Here is a 23,529-nt window from a genome sequence, read left to right on the forward strand (position 1 = left end):
CCCCTACTGTCCCCATGCCGTATCTCCGCTCAACATGACAGCGCTGGGAAACGATTTGACAGCAAAACTCTTGAAGATTACCCTCCCTCTCCGCCAGCTCTGGAGTTCCAATTTCGGTGGAATTCCAGCCTTCGATATTCCGATTTTTATCAGCTCCGAGAGGAAATGTGACCACTGCGTGTCAACCGCAGGACGTGGCGCTCTCTCTGGTGCACGCTAATAACATCAAGATGCCGCCGCGCTCACTGCCAACTGGAAAAAAAAAGAGGAAAAAAATGCTGCCACTGAGACCCACACATGCCAGAGGCCTAAAACGGGGATGGACATGAAAGCTATGCGTCTGTTCGTTCCAAGGAAAAAGAGCTAATTATGGAGAATGTAATCTCCTTATATCGCCAGATTGCTGAACATTTTGAGGCAGTTGTAATTTGCTCTTCTAATGTTGAAAAGAGTCAGGCATTATCTGTACTCTATCCTGTGCATGTGGTATCTTGAAAAGAACTCACATGATGTGCTGGTGAAAATAAAAACTATAGAGCACAACTAAACTTTCTCTACCGATGCTGATATTGAAACCGTGAAAGTCGGCCGATACCAATCCGATATTTTTCCTTTAAAAATGACTGCTCTTTAAAATGAGCTGTTTTTGATTGGAGCACTTCTTTTGAAACTATACTATGTAAGAGTTGGGGAATTGGACACCTCTCTGGTAGAAGTGTAATTGCACACAATGTGTGGAAGAACATGAGTTTAAAACATGAGCTGTGATCAGAACCCCCCACACACATCCCGAATGGATGATTGTAAATTTGTTAAAAGTATGGCAAACCATTTTCATGCTTTTTTTAAATGTAGTTTCCACTACTTAAAATGTAATTCTTATTTTTTATTTTATTTTTATTTTCATGAGTTTTCCCATTCATTATAATGGGGGAAACATTTTTACTGATTTTATTGATATCAAAAATTACATTTTCACTAGTAAAAATGAAATTTTTATTATGTAGAATTAAATTTCTACGTGTTAAAATCCAGGTTTTACTAGTAAGAATGAAATTTTCACATGTAAATTGAAATCCTGATATCAAGGGAAAAAAAAGGATTGAAAGTTAAAACGGCTTGCCGTGTAAAAGAGCATTCAAAGACGTGTCTTCTGAGGATATAAGTGAATTATCCACTATTGTCATCATATCTTGAACAGTATAACATTGATTCTGCATTTGAAACCAAAAAATCGAGAGAGACCTTCTTTTTGCCTCTGTGTGTGACATTAGTGCATGAAGATGTATGATGTGGTCTGAAAAACTCTCACAAAATCCGACCCAACACCTCTGTCTTTTAAATTCTTAAACTTACAGCAATGCACGCACATTATATTTTAGCTTTATTTTTTACTTTGGACTCAGTAATGCTACTTATTTTAATTTGAACTAATCTGTAAATCGCTTTAAGAAGGCTGTAATGCTTAAACCTCTGTGAACATTTGCTATTTCAGGCTAGATTTGTTACAGGATAGGGTCAGATTCATTTATTTCCTTCCGATATCCAATTCAGTGCTTTTTTACTGATGCCAAACCCTCTCTACTTAAACTCTGTATGGTATAGAAAACACTATGGGGTGTATACTATGTATTAATTTTAATCACAGGGACCTGACAACCCTGGAACAGGGCATAATAAAAAGGAAACTTGTTTAAATCTGCTGCCAGAATAATTACACTGCATGTATGTCTCTGTTGGCACAGTGTACAATGTATTCCTTTCTTACAGGTGTTGCCAAGTTGGATGAACTTTACAGCATGTTGGCAAAAAACCTCAGATGTTTGGTCGAAATACCTCAATTTCCGAGTGTGTTATTAGTTTCAAATGCGGTTAATTTTGTTTGAGTAAAAGGTCACAGTGTTCGGCTAGTTTAGATGTAATCTTTTTGTGTTGTTATTGAACTAATATTAGTATGAAGGCAAAGTCATTGCCACTTCCAACCTACATTGTTTCAGTTTGCAAGAATAGCATAGTTGAACTCAGTATTGTCCTATTGTAGCGATCCACTACTGTCCCTCTGAGTGGCGTGGGTGGCGTGGCCTTGAGAGCAGCCATGCTGAAGGCTCATGGTAGGCGTATGCCCTCCTAAAAAGGTGATGGTGATCTCCTTCACAGGGTTGGCTGTATGTTATATGCCTTCCTAGCCAGGTGTTTAATAAAGAGAACTTCTTGCTGCAGAATCATGGCCTTCCCTGGTTTACTCTGCGCTGATGCCCCACCATTTTAACTGGAGACTCAAGATTATGTACTGACTCTAAACAAGAGGCACCCAAAATTTCTGTTTTGGGTCAGCAAAGTGTAATTTTTGTGATGGGCCAAGGGCTAAAAATGCATAACAGGTAGCTAGCCTGTTAGCCTTATTTTCATATGTCATTGGTATATGTGGAAAAATTATTATAACACTGACAAATCTTTAAATACTGTGACAGTTTCCTTCCTTTCAAAACAGCCTGTTTTGTCTTTACTTCCTACTTCCTTCATTACCTTTTATAACCATTGTCTGTTTCTGTGATTAGATCATAACTGGTAGCTACATAGGTGTTATAACAGCATTGCAGTTAGTAATGTGTTGTTATAGATTTTTATACATAAAAAAATCCTAAATCTTAAAAGACAAATAAGAAATTAAATAAAATATTTGGATTGGGTGCAGGAGTTGGGCCACCTTCTGGCCAAATCAAACGTCTTGGCAAGCCAACTTTGGCCCGCATGCCTCACTTTGAGTGGTCCTGCTCTTAACAAACATAGTAGTGCTGCAAAGTGAATACTTTATGTATTTATCCTAAAAGCTGTGTGAATTTTTCTAAATGCCCTGTGAAGCTTGTCTAGCCTCATATCAGTTTCTATGAAGGGTGCAGTATTGATAAGTGAACTGGGACACAAGATAGAATAGAATAGAATAGAATAGAATAGAATAGAAGGTTAAGACTCTGAATGATCATGCAGTCCCAGCAGATCATGGAATGTTCCGGCAGGAACCTGTGAATGAGAATAGAACTGTGAATGAGGAAGAACCCCAACAATGAGTGCAGATGAGTGCTGTATGTACACTATGGCTACGTGCATACTTCTCTTTTCCTTTAGCGGGGTGCCAGGAAAGCTGTTTAAAATAAACCAGAGGATATCCTTAACGCTTTCCATCTCCTCGTCAGCAGCGCTTAAAGGGCGTGGTGTAGGGGCGGGTTCGCGGGGAGCATTGAGAGAGAGTTCTCTACACATCCACACAATAGCCATTGTTTGTTTTGAAGTTTTTAGAGGAGAAATCCAGTTGTAAACATGCAGATTCTTTTCACTTTCATCCCCGCCATGCTCGAGCGTTCTATTGAGAAAATCCTAATTATAATAGAAGCTTTTAGCCATGCTAATGAGGTCATTTGCATGCGATCCATCAGGCTGAGGGGAATTACGAAATTTCACCACAGACTAAGTTTTGACAACACCCGTTTCAGCGAAGACTTTAATCTAATTTTAAAAAGCAGGACACAGCGCAATCATTTCCAGATCTGCGATATCCAAACAATCATTAGCATAAACACAAAGGAAGCAGAAATTGGAGATAGATTGGAAGGATGGTGCCGTGATCGTTCCTTTGTAGGCTCTGTCGGGGTATTTCATGCTCACACTGTAAATGCATTGAGCTTGTTTTAGCCTCTCTTGAGCTTGAGAAGATCACTGATGTTAGAAAAGGAGGAAGATGAGCTGAATTTATATTTCATCACTGTCATATCGAAAAGCCTCTTAACCCATTTTTTTGCTGTTTTTGGTACCGTTTCAAAACACTGGCCGGCCTTCGTATTGTGTAAACATTTCATAACTAACGCACCAATACAATTTTTTACAATTTCAACTTACAGTAACATTTCAGTACATTTTTTCCTCTTCTTGCAAACCTTTTCTTTCTAGTAACCAACAGCCACAGTATGTGTACAGTATTGTGCAAAATCAGAGACTACCATTCAATTGTAAACAGTCCAGTCAAAATAATGTAAAGTTCAAGTATTTTTGGGATATTTCTGAGGAGAGTAAAGATGCTTGTACGTCCTGGTAGACCAGCAAACTGCCACCATCAGACAAACAGGACTTTCATCTTTGAGTGAGAGGGGAAAATTAAGCTCCACTCTTGCTTCAGATCTGGAAAAACAGGTGTTTCTGTCCATCCTTCCACTTTGAGAAGGCAACTCAACACTATGTATGTCTGAGAAGATGTGTATCTGTCAAGAGAAAATACACAAATGAATAATAATAATAATAATGATAAACTGCACTAGAACACTCAGAGGTAGAGTATTTTTGTATGGTCTGGTATGTCTACATTGGTATTTGAGATTTACAACCAGCTTCTAAGACTAAACTTTTTGAAATGTTTACAACAAGCATGGAAAAATATCCCTGCAGATTTCTTAAAAACACTGAAAGTGACCCAGAAAGAAGCTGATAGAAGCTGTAATAAAGGCAAAAGGTGCACACACCTATGTGGATATGTAAATATGGAAAAATGCAACAGTATATATATATATATATATATATATATATATATAATGTCGCATTTTTCATTTTTCTATAAATTGCTATATATTGTCACATATTTATCTATTGCTGCTGTCGGAGCAAAACCTTGTTTCTCCATTTGTGTCGTTTTTTTAGTTTTTGACAATGTGAAAATGCCTGTTGTAACTACATAGCCTCTCATGCAAAAGAAAATGGGTCAAGCCCAGAATACTAATGATTTTTACCTGGTTTGTGGTTTGGACTGGTGAGAGTCCAGATTTCAACTCTATAGAGAATATTTGATCTCACATTAAACACAAAGTAGATTGGCAGTGTTTTTCAACTGTTTATAGCCATCAATGCTGAGTGGAACAATATTAACTCTTATTTCTCTAAAAGGCTGTCTGCAAATTTACCCACAAAGCTCATGCTAATCCACTTTATGAATTTGTTTAATTCTTGCTCATTTACTGACTTATAATTTGTTGTTATGACCATTAAAAGCATAATGTTTTGCCATTTTAGGCCTGGCATGGGAGTGTATATTGTGGAAAAAGAAGAAAATTCTTGAAAGTGGTCTGTAATGCATTTTGGAACAAAGCATGTAATAGACACATGTATATGTGTATACATATGTATTTATGAAATAATACATATATATGTACCTATTTTCATAATGGCTCACAACTGGGAAAAACAGTTTGCTTATGCATGTATGTGCATATGTTTTTGTTGCTGGCAAGCCGAGAGCATCTGCGTGTGTCCTTTTTTTGCACATCTGTGTTTGTGTATATGAGTATGTGTTTTGTTTTTATGAGTACATGGGATTTAATCTCCTACCTGCGGCTCATACAGGTTAATGAGCAGTGTTGGGATTGTGTGTGTGTGTGTGTGCATCTGTAAGTGTGTGTGTGGCCTGAGGGGCCCTGGGCTGGACCCACAGCCACTCTGCAGGGCCTCTTTACCCCCACCCCACTCCACCCCACCGTTCCTTTCCCCTCTGACTCAGCCCCCCTACTCTGCACGGTGCGCATTGCAAATGGGCCTGCACACTGGCCTCTAATGGAGCAGATGCATTCAGATGGGCCGCTTTATTTATGCACTTTGGAGAAGGCCTGACTCAGGACATTAAGATTCATGATATTTGGGGCGTTTGTGACGCACCCGCTGTTTTAATATTATTCATTGCGTTCTCCCCCCGCAGGATCAGCGGCTGACGAACTTCCGAGCAGGTTACGCTGAAAGGGAGGTGGAAAAATGACAATTGGACACACTTCTAGCTCAGCGCGCACATGCCTTTATGCTACAAAGCGTCCTTATATTTATCAGATCTGCTACTCAGCTTAGAAGTGGAGGATGTGTATTTTCTTTTTAAAGGGCCCATATTGTGGAAAAACTAATTTTCCACACTTTTTTGAAATAAAAGAGTTTGATGCAGTATATAAACATGGTTCATAACATACCGCATGTTTCCCAGTCCATACTTGCAATATATGTAAACTAAGCTGCAAAAAAGGCCCTTTTAAATTCACTGTTTTTGTGATGTCACAAAAACACAGCATGCAAATATCTACCTATCAGCCCCGCCCATTTATGCTGAATTTATATTCAGTGTTTCAGCTTGGACTGCTTTTTGAATGAGGCACAATTGTACATTGAAGTACTCAAATGTCATCAGAGAGAAATAAATGTACTATGGGAAACGTAGATAGGGACTCTTTAAATGTTAGTATCATCCAGTGCTATTTCAGCTTGTAAGTGTGTTGAGGACATGTTGACATCTATTGTTGCTATAATCTGTCCATCTGTGCAGGAGTACGTACCCAGAAAGCAGCTCTTGACAGATGTGAAATTTGGCTTGGAGACTGAGAGAGGGGGTCTGTGCATGATAAACAAGCTCTGTAAACATGATGGCCACTCCTGCTGCACTTCACGACTACTATATAGCTAAATAACACCAGATCAGTGTTTGGCTTCCATGTCCCAATAAATATAGTAATATGGGCCATAGTGAGCTGGTCTGTAATCAGCATTCTCACTCTACGATGCTTGCTACAGCACAATAGATGAGTTCTCATAGATGTCCTCAGTTTTTGCTGTGCTACAAGCAGACTTGGGTTCATTAAGGAAATACCAGTCCTGAGGTTTTTAAAACAATCTTGATGTTCTGCTTTTTCCCCCCTTTTTGAAATGCATGCCTCAAAAAAGCAATACAGTGCACAAATGACTTCCCCTAGGCTTCAATGTCGCAAACAACAAGACAATCAAAATTGCTTTTAGGAGCTCTAATATACTCCTAACAGTTGTGCCATTAGCTGTTATTTCCATCTAATGGTAAGACCTGATAAAGAAAATAGCTCATGTAATCTTATATAGAGAAAAGCAGGGCACAGACAACACATATTGTTTTTTCCTTTTTTTTTATTATTTTTTTTTGCATTCACTTCACTTTCAGCTGGATTGTTCATAAATGGTATGTGCAGTGAGTGTAAATGTTACAGCTAACCAGATAACCCCCTAGGTGGGGTTAATTGTAACAGACTGTTGGGCTAGTTGTAACAGTTGCTAAGAGTCTAGTAAATTGATGCAAAGCACAATTCAATACAGTTCTATGTTGTTTGATCCAAACAAAATACATAAAAATGTTTGCATTCAAATAAATAGTATTAGTGAAAGGAGGCTGGGTCAAATGCTGCAAAATTCTTTTGACCACGAAGCCGGCAAGCAAATGTCTGCACGATAAAATAGAAATGTATACAATACAACACCGTGTATTAGTTTTTTGGAAGAATCTGTGCTTGAAAAGTAACTGTTTGAATGTATATGGGCTTCTCTCATTGTTTAATGTAGGAGGCTTAGTTACACTTAGTAACACTGCGTTAAAACTAACCCTGCCATGTGAAGAGGCTGGCTAACTCCCACTGTGAGTTATTTAAATACTTCATAACAGTGCTGTATTACAGCCACCAAGAGGGTGATTCAGAAGTAGAAGTGTAGGTTCCGTGACTTATACACAAAACTCAATAATCAAACAATAATTATGGTGAAAAAAACATCTGTGGTGTCTTCGGGGCGAATTTTGAGAGATGATGTTGACAGTCTTCCACACATTACCTGACATCTTACACATCTCCTTGTGAAAAACTGTTTTCAGATTTTTCAGAGTTTTCAGATTTAAGAATACACTACGGCATACGGTGAAGTTTTTTAGAGGTGTATTAGTTACAGTTGCTAAGCCATGAAGGACCAACTGGGTGAAACAAGTGGCTACAGCGCCACCCTGAGGCAGACTAAGGCTGCATCTTTAGTTAAGAATACTACACACAGAAGCCTGCCATTCCGTGGGTGGAGCAGGCTTAGCAATGACCTTTCCTTTGACCTTTGACTTTATTTACCCTAATGAACAGCATAACATCATTATAAGTGGCCAGAATAGTGGAGTGTCTTCGCTGTCCAGTTATTCTTTGTAATGAGCTCTAAGCGGACTGTCATTATGTGTTAGCTACTTAGTATGCCGTTACTAAAATAATTACTTTTACCATGGTGTATACCTTCCACATTATTTGTACTAGTAAGAAAAGAAAAAGCACTTTTAAGCAGAACTTGACATTCTTATGCATGCATATAGTGTGTATAGAGACCCAGTGTTAAGCTATTGTTTGGCAATGTGTGATTGTTTATGTAATTGCTAGTTAAACAACCAACATTTGCATGCATTTACTCATATAGTCTTATGTAGTCACGTTTACAAGCAAACATACACACACACACAAACACACAGACGCTGGTCCATGGCTCTTGTCGATAGCTGTTCTCCCCGAGACGCTTGTCTGAATGATCTGTAGTGATCAGACAGGCTAACGATTAGTGCTGAAGGGTCGAGTAATGCGGGGTTATTGACGATAAACCACACACTTTCTTCAGAGTATCCCTGATTTTAGCTCTACATTCAGTCCCTTAACATTCACTGACATGCCAGTGTGGGTCCAGTTAGGTCCATTCCTGTCCTATAACTTCATACTAACTCAGACATTTTGTATTATTTTCCATGCAGTCACTGAGCAGGCCTTAGGAGCATTACCCTTTCAACAGGGGTGCCAAATTAGCTTTGGCTAGAAGCCCTATATACATATTTAAAAAATGTTGGGTTATTAAATGGTTCTTTGAATGGACTTATGGTTCTATCCGAAACTTTTAATTGATATAGAACCTTTATTTTTAAGAACATATGCCGGGAAAAAGAAGGGATTGAAGCAACATATGAGCCTGTTTGCTTTGTGTTGGGTCTGAACATGTCTTGAGTATGTTTTATGTTTATTTTAAGTGACTCTTCAGTATATAGAGACATTATAAAGCCTTTGTAGTGCTCTATTAAGCCAGTAGTTGATAGTTAACTGACCGATCACTATGTTATTCAGCAATAACTAGTGTGAATGAGGCAGTTTCCAGAGCACTTTTATTTGTGTTTTGTACATCATTATCTTGTGCACAACATTTGCTTTAGCATTATATCAATACCTTAATGGTAAATCACCAGTGAGCTCTAAATGAAGACAAACTGACCCTGAATTCTAAAGTGAAGATTCTGGTCTTGTGTACTAAGAAGGTGTTAAATTCTGGTGCATATGCCTTTTTCTGAGCATGGGGTTGACATGAACTGGGCTTATTAAAATCTTTTGTATTCAGTTCCTACCCTGATGATCAGATTGTCTTAGCAAAGCACTAGTGTAACATCTTCATGTCAATAAATAATGTGCAAATTTTTATGATGTCTGGTACACAAACTAAACATTTTCTTTGCTCTGGAAAATGCTTAATTCACACTAGTTGTTGCTTAATAAAGTAGGAATAAGTAGTCAGTTAAGTGTGAGCTACTGTTTTGATAAATCTTAATAAGAGCATTATAAGGTCATTATAATGGCCACTTATATTGTTGTATAACATTGTTATGTGAATATGTGAATACAGCGTATACTCTTAAAAATAAAGGTGTCAAGAGTTCTTTGGAAAGATACCATAAAAGAATCTGTTTTGATTCCCTAAACTGATGGTTCTTCAAAGAATAATTGCTCTAAATGTCATGTGCAAGTATAAGGAAGTCAGTAGTCAGTGTAAAAAAGTCATGAGTCAATGTTTCATTTAAAGTCTTTAGTCAAATACAGCCATTTTTTGTTACAGTGTAGTATGTAAATATTGTTAAAGTTTCAAAATGTATCATTCACTCAACATAAACTAAGCTGCAAAACAGTCTCTTTTTTGACTTCACTGTTTTTGTGATGTCACAAAAACTGACACACTGACATATCACTGTTGTCGGAACAAAACCTTATATCTCCAAAATGGTAACTTTACAGGAGGAGAAAAAACATACTTTACTTTTAATGTAAGTCAATGGAACCAGAATTTTTGTCCAAGTAATTTTGGGCCGTTTTTTGGGCCATTCATCATGAAATTTACACACAATGTGAAGGGCCACAGCCAATTTCATATTATGTCAAAAACTGAAAAACAACAAAAATGAGGATATGAGATTTTGTTCCGACAGCAGGGATATATCGACCTATTAAGCCTACAGCAGTTTAGCCCCGCCCATTCATTCCAAAACTTTAAGGGGTGTTTCAACCTGGACTGCTTTTTTGAATAAGGTACAATACAGGGTAGCCAATCAGAACTGAGGTCATTTACATATAATTAGTCTTAAAGGCACAGTAACAATAACTGCCTGTTTAATTCTAAGTTGGAAAATGTCAGTGTAAAAAATGAATGATGGATGTTTTTAGTGCGTAAATCTACACAGATGTAGGTCCTATAAAAGGTCCTCAGGAAAATAAATGAAGTACAAGAAAAATATAGGATATGGACCCTTTAAGGTCAAAAAATGTACACTCATAAAATACTTTATAAAGGGTTTTTTTCTAGAACTGTACGTTCAAGTCAAGAACCATTTTACAGAGATTACAAGAAGAAGTACAGTAGGTCATCCTACAACTAGTGGCTTTACAGTGCAGTCATATAATGTGAGCAAATTGTCCAAAATCCAGAATGATGCTGGTGGTGAACATGGTGGGAAGGTTCAGAAACATGGTTGCCTTTAGCGTTCTGTTGCTGTAGACGTAAACATGAGGCGAGAAAGTCGGTTAGACAGCCTTCCAGAGACTTTAATGTCATTCACAACACTCTGATTAGGCACCAAATTTCCTCCCTTCGCTCCACATTCATGAGCCTTTGATGTCGTTGGCTGCATAATTCTGCTTTTCTTCCCTCTTTATTTCCCTTTTTTCATGCGCCGTGCTCTGTGGCAGAATTAACAGCCAAGCGATTTTATGCAGCACGCATGTTGTATAGAGGCTCTCCCGCAGTAATATCCTGTGCTTCCCCGCAGCGATGTGCTATCTCTGACACTGTGTGTGTGCGTGTGTGTGATGTAGTAATTAGCAGTGTGTGTTGAGGGGGGTGAAGAGTGCATGTTCTCATTGTACACATGCCTGTTTAGCCCATTAGGTGAATGGCAAGAGTGAGAGATGCCTGCTGTGTATCAGTGGATGGGGGTCGATATGTTGTTATCGATCAAATGTGATGAGATCAATGGGCTGCATGTTAAGTCCGAGAGAGTCATGATGTGTGTTAAAAGAGCAAACCACCTTTCACCCAGAAAAGCCGCAGGATGACCTTGGAGATTTCTCAGCTCGTTATAGACTGTACGGTACTGTGCAAAAGACAGAGACCACCCTTTATTTATTAAAGCACAAGTTATTCACTTTTAAGCATAAAAAAATTAAATATTGTTTAATGCATTTTTTTCCAATTTTGACACTATATGAAAATACCAGTTGCCCTTTAAACTGTGTGATAACTTCATAGTAAATGGACAAACAGAAATAACCCAAAATCACTTTGAATATAATGTATTTACATTAACTTTTATTAAAGGTTAGGATGTTTTTACTACTCCTGTAAAGTTATTGTTTTGGAGATGCAGGATTTTGGGCCAACAGCAACGATACAGAACAGAAAATTACACAGAAGCCTCAACAACTAAATGTGATATATTATATGCATAATATATTTTTTCAGCATTTATTGTGCCCATCCTTTGCCTCACAGCTTCCAAACCATTATAAAGGCCTTACTTTAGGTTTTTCAAAGAAATCTCCAAAGTTCAGTCTTAGAAATTGGTTGCATTTTCTGCTTCTCACAATCTAAATGATCTCAAACACATTCAGTGATGTTGAAGTCTGGCCTTTGGGTTGTCAGTCCATTTTTCTGTGGACACCAGCATCTTCTTTACTTGATATGCAAATTTTCCATTTTTTGTGTATTTCCTTTTTCATTGATGGCTTCTTTACAGCTACACATCTTTTCCACAGTACTGTATTTGCGTATGTATATGCGCATGTCCTCAGAAAATCTCCAAAACAGTAACTTTTTTGTTGGAGAAGGAAAAAAACTTTGAGCCTTAAAGGTTTAGTTGGTTGTTTTGCTGTACATTTGATTCATGTTATGCATTTATTTCAATGTAATTACACACATTCATAATGAATTATCTACTTACATAAAGAATTATACTTATCTTTTATTTACATTCCTTCTCAGCAGCTTTGAGTCTGCACTCCTGTTCATTTTGATGTCAGAAAATGACAAAAATGGCAAAAATGCCACAAAACAAGACTGTACAGTTGACAGTAACTTTCCATCAAATGTAAATTATAATGAAAGATCTCCACGGCTGCTTACGAATACAAATGCAGTATCGTTTGAAAGTTTAGGGCTCCCGGGTGTGTAAGTGCTGGCTCTATCATTGGGAGATGGCGTGTTTGAGCCTAGGAGGTGCCATTGACAGCCATCCGTAGCTGGGAGTCCAAGCGATCATGGCCTCATTCTCTCTGGGTGGGTTGGATGACCCTCCCTTTGCTTTGCCATGCTAACCAATGCATTTCTCTGTTATCTCGGTTAGTAACAGAATTAGCAATTTAATTTCCCTCCAAGCATGTTGAGCTGTCCAACTACATTGTTTTATCGGCAGTTTTAAAAGAAAAGATGCAGTTTCTGGCTTCATTTGTCTTGTAGGAGGCACATACCAGCCTTGACCCTCCTAGCTTGGAAGTAGTGTGTGATAGAGGGAGATTTAGATAGAAAAAAAAGAAAGTTTAGAATCCACACCAAATTTTAAACTGACTTTCTCTGCTTGTTTCAGTGCAGTGAGCTACAAATGATAAATCTTTATTAACCAATCAATTAATCAATTATAAACATTGGAATATATATATATATATATATATATATATATATATATATATATATATATATATATATATATATATATTAAGACTATTGTTCCAATGTTTATAATCCATGTTGGCAATAAAATAAAAACTATTTTCTTACTTAATAATGAATAAAATGGTCCAGAAATTTTACATCCATCCAGAATAATGATATTTGAGTTTTAACTGATTCTGAAATGCTTCTGAAAGCTGGAGAGCATTGAGAATGAGGTTATAATAAAAGCAATATGCAGAATTCCTCCTTTGCTTTCACAAATTATGACAAATTACTGCAAACTGAGAACTACAGTGTATGATCAAACATTTAATAACTTCTTGTTGATTCCAAAACATATTAAATATTGAATAAAATATCTAAAAATTCCTTTTGATGTCTAGTTAATAATATTGAATTCTGCACAGTATAAGAATATTGCGTATAAAAGAGCCATGATAAATATGACAAGTTATTCTAAACATTTGAACACTAGTGTACTTTTGTTATCTCCAGCAACAACTGCGACTTCCAAGGGTGAAGATACGTTAACATAATGAGATTAAGTCATTTTGGCCTATTTCTTTTGGTCCATTCATCATGAAATGGTCACACAGTGCAAAGACCAGCCTTTTTAAATATGCAGGCCAAAAAATAGCTGTGCAGTTTTGATATGACGGCAGCAACATGTACGCCTCGGTCTATGTTAGCTCCGTCTGCCTGTGTGCCAGTGTGTGTTGTGTGTGTGTTATTATGGTGCTGTGGTGTTAGGTAGTGCGTTACTCGAGGGAGCAAGACTTGAGAGGCCTCCTAAAATACTGTGCAATAATTGGAATTGCTTTATCTTTAGTCTCATCAATTAATGTGCAATTTTCCATTTAATTACCAACTCGCTTGCAAAATTTGCAATTAAAATGAGGCGAGATAACAGCGAAGATGCCTTTCGGCTGATAGCACTTGGAATGAGAACACAGGCTTAGTGTGTAATCAGTATACACATCACACATACACACAACATCCTCAATTTGTATGATTTGGACGAGCTTCATGAAATATGCAATGCCGAGCCAGAATCTAATTTGTGCTGGAAAAGTCTTCCCGTTTTCTACAAAGTCCTACATGAAACAGTTAGAGTACAGGGGTGCTGATGGTGTTTATGATAATAATGACCCCAAATCTTTCTGCTTATGTGTGTGTGTGTGTGTGTGTTTGTGTGTGTGCACGCATGCGCTTGTGCATGCAAGCGTTCGCCGAGCGACGTCTTGAAATAGCTACTAGTTTGTGTTGGCCTCTGCTGTCCCTTTTCCACAAAAGGCTGCCAGGATGAGAGAGAGAAAGAGGGAGAGAGACATAGACAAGCAGACCCACAGTCTTTCCTGTCTCTCTGTTTGTCTGTCTGCTGTCTAAGGAGAGAAATATATGCGTGGCAGATATTTGGTCTTGCTCACAAGCCTCTTTCTTGAATATTCCCAGTGCCTGTGTTGTGTTTGCTGTTGTTGTAGATTAAGGATGGGCCATATGACAATATTTTATTGCTGCCATGTCAGAATACAGTTTCCTGACTATATTAATGGTATTCCAGATGAGACGATACCATACTTTCTTCCAATACTGATCCTGAAACCTTTAATATTGGCAAATATTGAAACAGATCTGAAATTTTTCTTTAAAAACTGCTAAACTTTACTGATTTTTGATTGAAGGACTTCACTTAAGATGAGCATCTAAACACAGTATTTCATGCCCAAACTACTGAAAAGCTCAGTCCCAAAAGGCACACCCACAGCCCACAACTGACCACAAGGCTGCAGATATTCAGATATGTTAGTAAAATACATTTGTTTATTAATTTAAGTATATTCCCGGGCCAACATTCCTTGGCCACACCACCACCCCCCCTTTTCCAGGGGACATACATATATATATATATATATATATATATATATATATTCTTTTTTTTTCTTTTCACTTCGCTATTAATGTCACAACTCATCGTTTATTGATGATCATATAGATATAAGGTGATGTGGCACCACAACCACCCAACACCCCTCTAAACACCCCCCTCCCCCACCTTCTCACCCAGCCCCTGCTTTGAGTGAAACAATGAACAGAAATAACAGAGGCAAAACAGAAGAAGTAAAGAGAAAGGATGAGATAATAATAATGATAATAATAATAATAATAATAATAATAATAATAATGACAAACTGGACATACAGGACAGACAAACACAAACACTTAACAAAAGAATAAATAAGGCAGTAATTAAACACGTCTTAAATATTAATTTGTCATTGAGATACATTATGCTTGTAGCCTGAATTGAGCTCCTATAGAAAAGCACATTAAGTCATGTAAAAACTTTCAAAGTTCATGTGTTTAAACCAAGCACTAAGAGTCTCTTGCCCTGTCGATCTGCACATTGCTAACGTATGGATGTGTGATATCTCAGGCTATAATTTAGATTTGTCACAGGATTGGCTCAGATATTATTATACAGAACGTATAAATTACACTAATAAGCATATTATAGCTGCATAAACTTCATAGTTATATATATATATATATATATATATATGTATATATATATATATATATATATATATATTTATATATATATATATATATATATATAGACTATACTGTGACTATACTGTGTCTTTTAACCCCACTGGCCCATTTTAATTAATTCCAAAGAGAAAATATTTTGTATTTTTATGAATAAACAATGGAACACAGTGTCAATGATGGAAATAATCACTTTTACTTGTTTCCTGTGATCATTTCAGCAACCTAAACTTTGACTTTAGCCATGTTCATAAGGTTCTTCACATATAAAAACAAACAAAAATATTGAGGTTTTAACATTAATGCCGGACATACACAAATAACCTTCCTCCGCCCCACAGTACCCCCCCCCCTTTTTTTTAATGATATTTTGTCCAGAATAACTTGTCTGCAATCTTCAGAAAAATGAAATATAATACATATATTTTAAAATAATACATATTGTGTATTGTGAATGTTATATGCAAGTATCAAGTATCATCATGTTAAATTTTTGCAATATTGCCCAGCTTTAGTGCAGATATGCATTATCTTTACCTCAGCTGCACTGTAAAACACATGGATCTGTGCACTACTCATGTTCTTTGACAGTAATTGAAGAGACAGACAGCCAAAGGCACTTTGTGAGGTTACAGTAGACCCTCTCACAGGAGAACTTCAGAGCAGCATGCTGAAAACTATATAGGTCAAAATTTATATTAAAGAAATTTAGCCTTCATGTAATTACAGAAAGAATGAAAAATAGATCCCATGAGTGTGATTTTATACTTCACTCTGTTGACCTGTTTCATAATTACATAATAATATGAGCAATTAGTCAGAACTCTTGACCATTAGCTTCCAGTCCTCGGTTACTATGACTGCATGATGCAAACAAATAAACCCCAATGCAGCTAAGCTGCTACACACTGCAATTAATACAACATGCTATGAAGCTTCCATTGTGTTGTTATCTGGAATTTTCTTCAGAGTCCTTCAGACTTTAAAGTTGAGTCTTTTCTATTCTCAGGAGGTTCATAGCTGTTTGTGAAAGTGTAAGTCTTTGTTTGTTTGTTTTTTTGTCAGACTCTACACTTAAAACTTGTGAAGTTTAAAAATATACAAATAAAAGTGAATTAATTAAGTCGGCCAACTTTAATGCAGGAAAATGAATAGAACCTATTCGCATGTAGCTTTGCTGTCAGTATTGCTGCAGCCTCGCACAGTCTGCAGGGTCATTCTCCCTCAGCTTGGTGCCACGCCAGGTTTGATGCAGATTCAAACAGCAAGACTTTCCTTCAGTCTAACGGACAGAAAGAAGTGCTGTATGCAGGAAGCAACACAACTTGAATAGGTTTGCTAGCTTGTAGTTTGGATAGCAAGTATACTAGCTAGTTCATGCGTGCTGTTTTAAAGGGGTGGCTGGGGTGGCCAGTGCCTTCCTTGAAATCTGATTAGCCACCCCAGAATTTCTGCCACGTCATTGGCTTCCACCTCACTGTGGGGCAGGTGTTTGTGCCTTTAAGAACCACCCCCCACCCCCCACGCATTCACATTGTGAGTACGTCTCATCTGTCCCGCTTTGCCTGAAAGAGGAGAATTGTTTTGCTATTGGTGAACTGGCCGACCTCTCTCCAACCCCCTGGTGTGAGTGTGTGAGTGTCCCCACTCACACACTCACATCGCCACCCTGCCGAACTCCCTGCCACCCCTTTGCCACACCTGGTAATTTGTTTTAGATCCACCACTGCTTAGTCAATAGCTAATATAGCTGAAGTTCTCAGCTTCTCTCTGAAGGTTTAGTAAGTAACAGATCACATTTCTTTTCAAACTGCAGCTGAATCACCTGCAATGCAAACTACAGACTAAACAACCATTTCAAGTTAAACACTAAATTTACTGCAAGTGGTGCTTCAGTTCTATCCTGCAGACTAAGGCACTACATGCAGACTGAAGGTTTCTTATAATAAAAAGCTGGTTATTCGAAGCTGTGTCAGCTTTTTATTAAGGGTTTCCTTTTGTTCAGTGCAAAGCTAATAACTAAACTAAAACTATAAATATCTACCAAAGACTTAAAACTCGACTCACACTCACTGCACAGAGGCTTGAGGCTCAACTCACACTCACACCATAGAGACTTGAGACTTTCAAAACATGACAGGACTTTTGAACATCTCTGCTAGAGCACTGCATATATCATGAAATCTAAACCAATTATAGAGACTTGAAGCAACAATCAGTATTTAGTAACTCAGTGCACTCTAGCACAATTATACCACACAGTTTTGTGGCCTTTTTAAATGTAGCACTACTGTTTTCTCTTGGCACATTTTGTTTGTTCCAACTTATTCACAAACTTAAAAAAAATAAAACCTAAATATTGTGAAGCATCATGTGTATTGTGAAAATAAATCTATTGTCATGTATTCGTATGTTATATTTTTGCAATATTGGCCATTCTTACAAAATACAATAGGATTGCAATATATTGCTTACAGTATTGATGCTCAGAGGGCCACATTTTGCTGTTTTATTTTTATTTATTTATTTTAAGTGTATTGAACACATTTTAGTCAAATAAGAAACCAAAAGCAACGTGGACCAAGGCTTCTGTTTGGATAGCATGGTAGATAACACCTTTCCCCTGAAGATTTTAGGTTTGATTTTCCACCCAGGCAGGTAGAGCACTGCTATATCAATAAGAAACCTTGGGCTAGACTCCAAATTTACACATCACAACAGAATTGTATTGTAACTGAAGTATTGTGAATGTATTTTAGAGCTTTTAGTGATTCCCGCTCCTAGCACATATTAATTCTATGATGCACAGGATTAATCCTGTATCCCTGTTAGATGGTTTATTTATATATTGGATGTCAATCTAGGTGTTTATCCGTGTCAGAGATTGTTGTTTTAAAGCTCATGCGGTCACTGGCTGCCTTTCCATAATCAGACAGTGAATTATGGTGTAATGGATTTCTCTCTGTGCACAGACGCAGGCTTAGGGGGGTCTGTATGTGTTGAAAGACTGTCTCTGTTTATTTGTATGACACTAAACAGAATTTAATGAGCGAAGCAAAGACAATTTGTTATATGGAAAGATCAATATGGCATGCAGAGCGTGCAGGTCTTCAAAGGGAGGGGTGCACACAATGTTTACATGGCAATCAGGACACATATACACGCTCAGAAATATCACCAAAAGAGAGATTTATGGAATTTGCAATGTATGAGGAATGAAGAAGGCACTGTGGGTTAAGAATTGGTTTATCTGGTTTTGTCCAAAGTGGCACTCATTCGTGCACTGAAGATTCTATTTTAGTGTTTTTAGTGTTTTCAGAGGTTTTTCTGGTACAAACCCAATTCCAAAAAAGTTTGTGTGTATGTAGTATGTGAACTTCTAATAGCAACAGAAAGCAGTGTTTAGTAAATTCTGTTTAGTCTCTGTTAAATTGAAAATGCAAAAGACAATATTTTAGCTTTTACCCTATTATCCTTTTTTTAATTTAGTTTTTTGTAAATATACTTTCATTCCATGTTATTGATGCCTGCAACACATTCTAAAAAGGTTGCGACAGCAGCATATTTACCACTATGTTTGAACGTATTATGAACATTCCACAATGTTCCTAGTCCTAAATTAGCCCTGTCCCAACTTTTCTGGACTGTGTTAGAGGCATCAGGTTCAGAATGAACATATATTTACAAAAAGCAATGAAACTGATAAGAAAAACATTACATATCTTGTCTTTATACTGTTTTTGTCCAAATACAGGTCGAAGTAGATTTATAAATCACTGCTTTCTGGATTTATTTGCATTTTACCCACTATTACAAATTTCTTGCAGGTTGGTTTGTACTTTCTATTGTTTTTAATTATTTTTTTGTTATTTTATAGACAGTAATAATTTAGTCAACTAAGTCATAATTCATTGTTAGCCATTATTTTATACACACGCAGTGAAATATACATGAAAGCTTTTGTTCCAAAATGCTGTATATCCAATCTTAGACATAATAAGTTTTTAAAAAAGTAACAGCTGATACATCATGGAAAACTCAATTTTGTTTCCCTAATAAATATATAATATATATATATATATATATATATATATATATATATATATTATATGATATAGTGTGGTATATTATATATACACTCGCTTAGCACTTTATTAGGAACATCTCCTGGACACTCTTTGTCCATTTTATCAGCTCCATTTACCACATAGTAGCACTTTTTAGTTCTACTAAACAGACTGTAGTCCATCTGTTTATCTGTATACTTAGTTAGCCTCTTTTACCCTGTTCTTCAATGGTCAGGACCCCCACAGGACCACCACAGAGTAGGTATTATTTTGTTGGTGGATCATTCTCAGGACTGCAGTGGTGGTGTATTAGTGTATGTTGCACTGGCACAAGTGGATCAGACACGGCAGCCTTTTTTCCATTTTGTTTTTTATATTTATTTATGTATGTATTTAACACCAAAATACCAACTACCCTTTACAATGTTTGAAAATTTCATAAAGAATGAGCCATAACAAATTGCTTGGATTAAAACCTCTTGCACTTAATTTACATGCATACACCAGCGTTCAAAAGTTTGGGATCAGTGTTTAAAAATATTGCAGATAGACGCACAATTAATATCACTAATAATTCCACACTTCTGAACAGTAGTGTGTATTGTTAAACATATTGGTTAACATCAAGCATTACATCCTTCTTCGTAACATAAAGATGAGTAATTGTTTGGACATAAGAGCGGTGATACTGTGCTAGCCTCTCAATGTGTGACTCGGGTGGGGGGTCAGGGGTTCATATGTGGCACCACGGGCCCAATTATCTACAATAGGGATGTCCCAGCATGCACCATCCCCTGGGTCTGTCCTGCCCACACCCGGTGTCAAATACCCCTCTGACAACACAGCTAATGAGCTCCTGATTGGCCTGGTGCTGCTGCCGTGTTTACCTGCAGAAAACGCTCATTTAAGGTGAACCCTCAAAATAGAGCAGCTGTTTGTTTTGTGGATTTACAGCATCGCACCCTGCTCACATTTTAGGATCATGGCAGATGTAGTGTTTGATAAGTGTGATGACGGCTCTGCATTTTGAGCATTGTGCATTAGTTACAGTGGAAAAAACAGAAGCAATTAAATGCTTCTGTTAGTTCCTGGTGGTTTTGTAAGGAGTTTTGGTTTTTCTTGATGGGTTGATGTCAAAATATAAAGGATCCTAATGATTTAACAGGTGACCTGTGACTGATCGTAGATGCATTTGATGAGATCTAAAGGTGTTCTACAGGAAACTATTGGTCTCGAATGGAAACCATTTAGCCAGTTTTTTAATATGAAGCAAAAGCATCAGGTTTTAATCCTAACAGTTCGAATAGTCTTTAATCAACAGTACATGATAAAACACAGTGGCTCCCACATTAAAGCTATTGTCCTGATCTCAGCTGTACAACCTAATGCTGGTCAATCATCATTTAATTTAGCTTTGAAAATCATACAACTCATATATTAGAGAATGAATGACAGACATTTGCTGCGTTTAGACAATTGACCGTTTAGAATCTACTTTGAGTGCTCACTTCTGGACAGTTGGGAGTCGTGTGGAGTGTGTGTGAAGAGAGTGCTTTCTGCTAACCTCTCCTTTAAGTACAGCAGCACCTGCTGGTGGCTCCTGCACCCTGATTCATGTTTCAAGTGTATGTCCTGGTGAACAGGCTTTTTAATGGGACAGTTACTGGCATATAGTTGTTATCAATGATCAAAATTACTCTGACCAATAACACTTTCATGAGTATAATAGATGATTCAGTTATTGCTAGGAGTGTAAAAATGCAGTGATCTGAAAGTGCTTATTCAGCTGCATTCGGTTTTGATGTGTTACTGTTATAATAAGTTATAATATTTAGTAAACTATGCAAATAATTTGGCCAAAATAAAACTCTTGGGCTATTTTTATTAAAAAAGCTTGGTGTGTTGTTTTTTTGTTTATTATTTACTGTTGTATTGGTGCATTGTTTATATATGTATTACTACCACAGTGTAATTAGTTCCTCCAATAACTCCTTTTCTATTCAGAATCGAAATCAGAATCTTTATTTGGCGAGTACAAGACGTACATGGAATTTGTCAGGTGTCAACATGTCAGAACGTCCAGTAATACCTTGTACCTTGGCTGTTTTGACTGAATATTAAATAAATAAATGATTGTCTCTCTGAGTGTTAAGCACACCTACATTGTAAGTATCAAGGTTATGTACAGTTCAAAGTACTTGAATGAAGTACTTGTGTACAAGATTAACAGCTAAAGATATGAACAGTGGATGTCTCTCACTCTCTCTCTCTCTCTCTCTCTCTCTCTCTCTCTGTAGCAGCAATGAAACTGATCTGAGATCAGTTTGTTTTTTTAATGTGATAACGAAGGATGAGATCTGACTTTGAAACCAGTCCTAAAAGGGTCTTTTTTAAATCAGTTTCTACAGTGTTTGCTAATGTCTGTAACATGGTGTGTGTTCATTTGCCTCTTACAGGGTCTCCATGTGAAGCTCTCCCATGATGCAACATGTGCCTCCAGCACCAGCACTGACAATGATGGCCACACAGAGTGTCCCTCCACCGTCCTATCAAGAGAGCCAACAGGTCAGTCAGCAAACAGAGAGGCTATAGCCAATAACCAAATGGTAAACAGACAATAAGCAAAGGCAAAGAGATGAAAGTGACCTGCCCATCATTATTAACTAAAGACTTGGATTAGGAAGCAGCGCAGAGAGACTGCATAGCCTGCACTTCACACAGACCCAGCAAAGAACTTCAGACAAGATGATCATCAATACATTTGAGAAGGTTCAAATAGAAGGTCTTGACTACTACTACTATATATACTACTATAAATACTACTACTGATAATTATAATTTGGTAGAGATACTGATGGTTTACAGTTTGCAGTGTAAGTGGAGATATTAACAGTCCAATTCTGTAATATTGCAGATAATTCTATAATAAAGGACACAATTACTTAATGAATTACTTTCATAGTCTATTTACATTTTGTAAGTTCAAGCCTCTACTTCAGATGTTATTCCTACAAAAATATGCATAATGCATTTTTTTCTTTCTGTACAACAAAGACATCTACTGCCTACATTCAAATGCATGATTTCAAATGAAACTTCAGCATTTTTAACGGAATTTTGTGTTTATGAGAGCAGAAAAGGAAAATGTATTAAAATCAAGTTGCATAATGACTTTTTTATTGCTTTTGTCAGTAATTGCGATTTGTCAAGCAAAATCTATTTGAACCCATAGTCGTCTGGAGTTGAATTGAGTTAAATTACATGATTATTTAAATCTAATGAGATCATTATATAATTAGCAATATTCTTAATATTGTGAGTATATTTTACAACATCATCAGCAAGCAGGTTTGCCTAAATAATCATCCAACAGGTTTCCTTTCCGAACAGTTGTTAAAAGCACTTACTGAAACTCTGGCTCTGCAGCCCCTGCTTTACTAAAGCTACTACAGCATTAATTTTAGCTTATCACACAGTTTCCAAATGCGCTCGGCACAGAACCAGAACTGCCACACAAGTCAGCTCATCTCTCCAGTTGTGAAATAATCATGTTTCAACACAGAAAGTAAAAAAAACATCATTTTTATGAATAATTATGAATGAAAATTTTATTTTCTCTAAATAATTACTTACGATGTTAATTACACAGCACTTTCTTGACGAGTAATAATTATTTGTTTTCAGGTTAGTTCCATATTATTCTGAGTAGGTCAAAATATTGAGAAAATAATCTAATGAAACAAAGGAAGATATAACTGGTGAAAACAGGCTTTCATACGCAAAGCTTATGGTTATATTGCGCTGGTCGTATGTTAATTACGAAGTTGGTGACCCCGATTGGCACACAATGTTGGTAGATTGTCAGTAATTTGTGCCTCTCTTAGTAAATCTGCCCAAAAATATAAAATATACCATAACTTTTTCACAGGTCAGAATTAGTTTTTTCTCCAGTATATTAAATTTAGCAAATAAACAGTAATTCTGCATTATATTGTGCAGACATGTTTCCTTATTTTATGTTAACTTATTTTTACTTAGAAAATCAACAAAACATGTCATTTGACCAAAAGTGCCCAAACTTTTGCATATGACTGAATATATT

The 23,529-nt window shown here is 36.9% G+C and overlaps 1 protein-coding gene across 2 annotated transcripts in view; it reads left to right on the forward strand.

The window, feature by feature from the left end:
- pknox2 (pbx/knotted 1 homeobox 2) overlaps nt 1–23,529 on the forward strand; it is a 130,179-nt gene that overhangs the window by 61,434 nt on the left and 45,216 nt on the right. For both annotated transcript variants that reach the window (XM_036595477.1, XM_036595478.1), the window contains exon 3: nt 21,884–21,992. In XM_036595477.1, the coding sequence (XP_036451370.1) occupies nt 21,906–21,992 (87 nt within the window). In that variant the 5' untranslated portion in view covers nt 21,884–21,905. The remainder of the gene's footprint in view (nt 1–21,883; nt 21,993–23,529) is intronic.

The sequence above is a fragment of the Colossoma macropomum genome, unplaced genomic scaffold (assembly GCF_904425465.1).
Source record: "Colossoma macropomum unplaced genomic scaffold, Colossoma_macropomum, whole genome shotgun sequence".
In the NCBI taxonomy this organism is placed as follows: domain Eukaryota; kingdom Metazoa; phylum Chordata; class Actinopteri; order Characiformes; family Serrasalmidae; genus Colossoma; species Colossoma macropomum.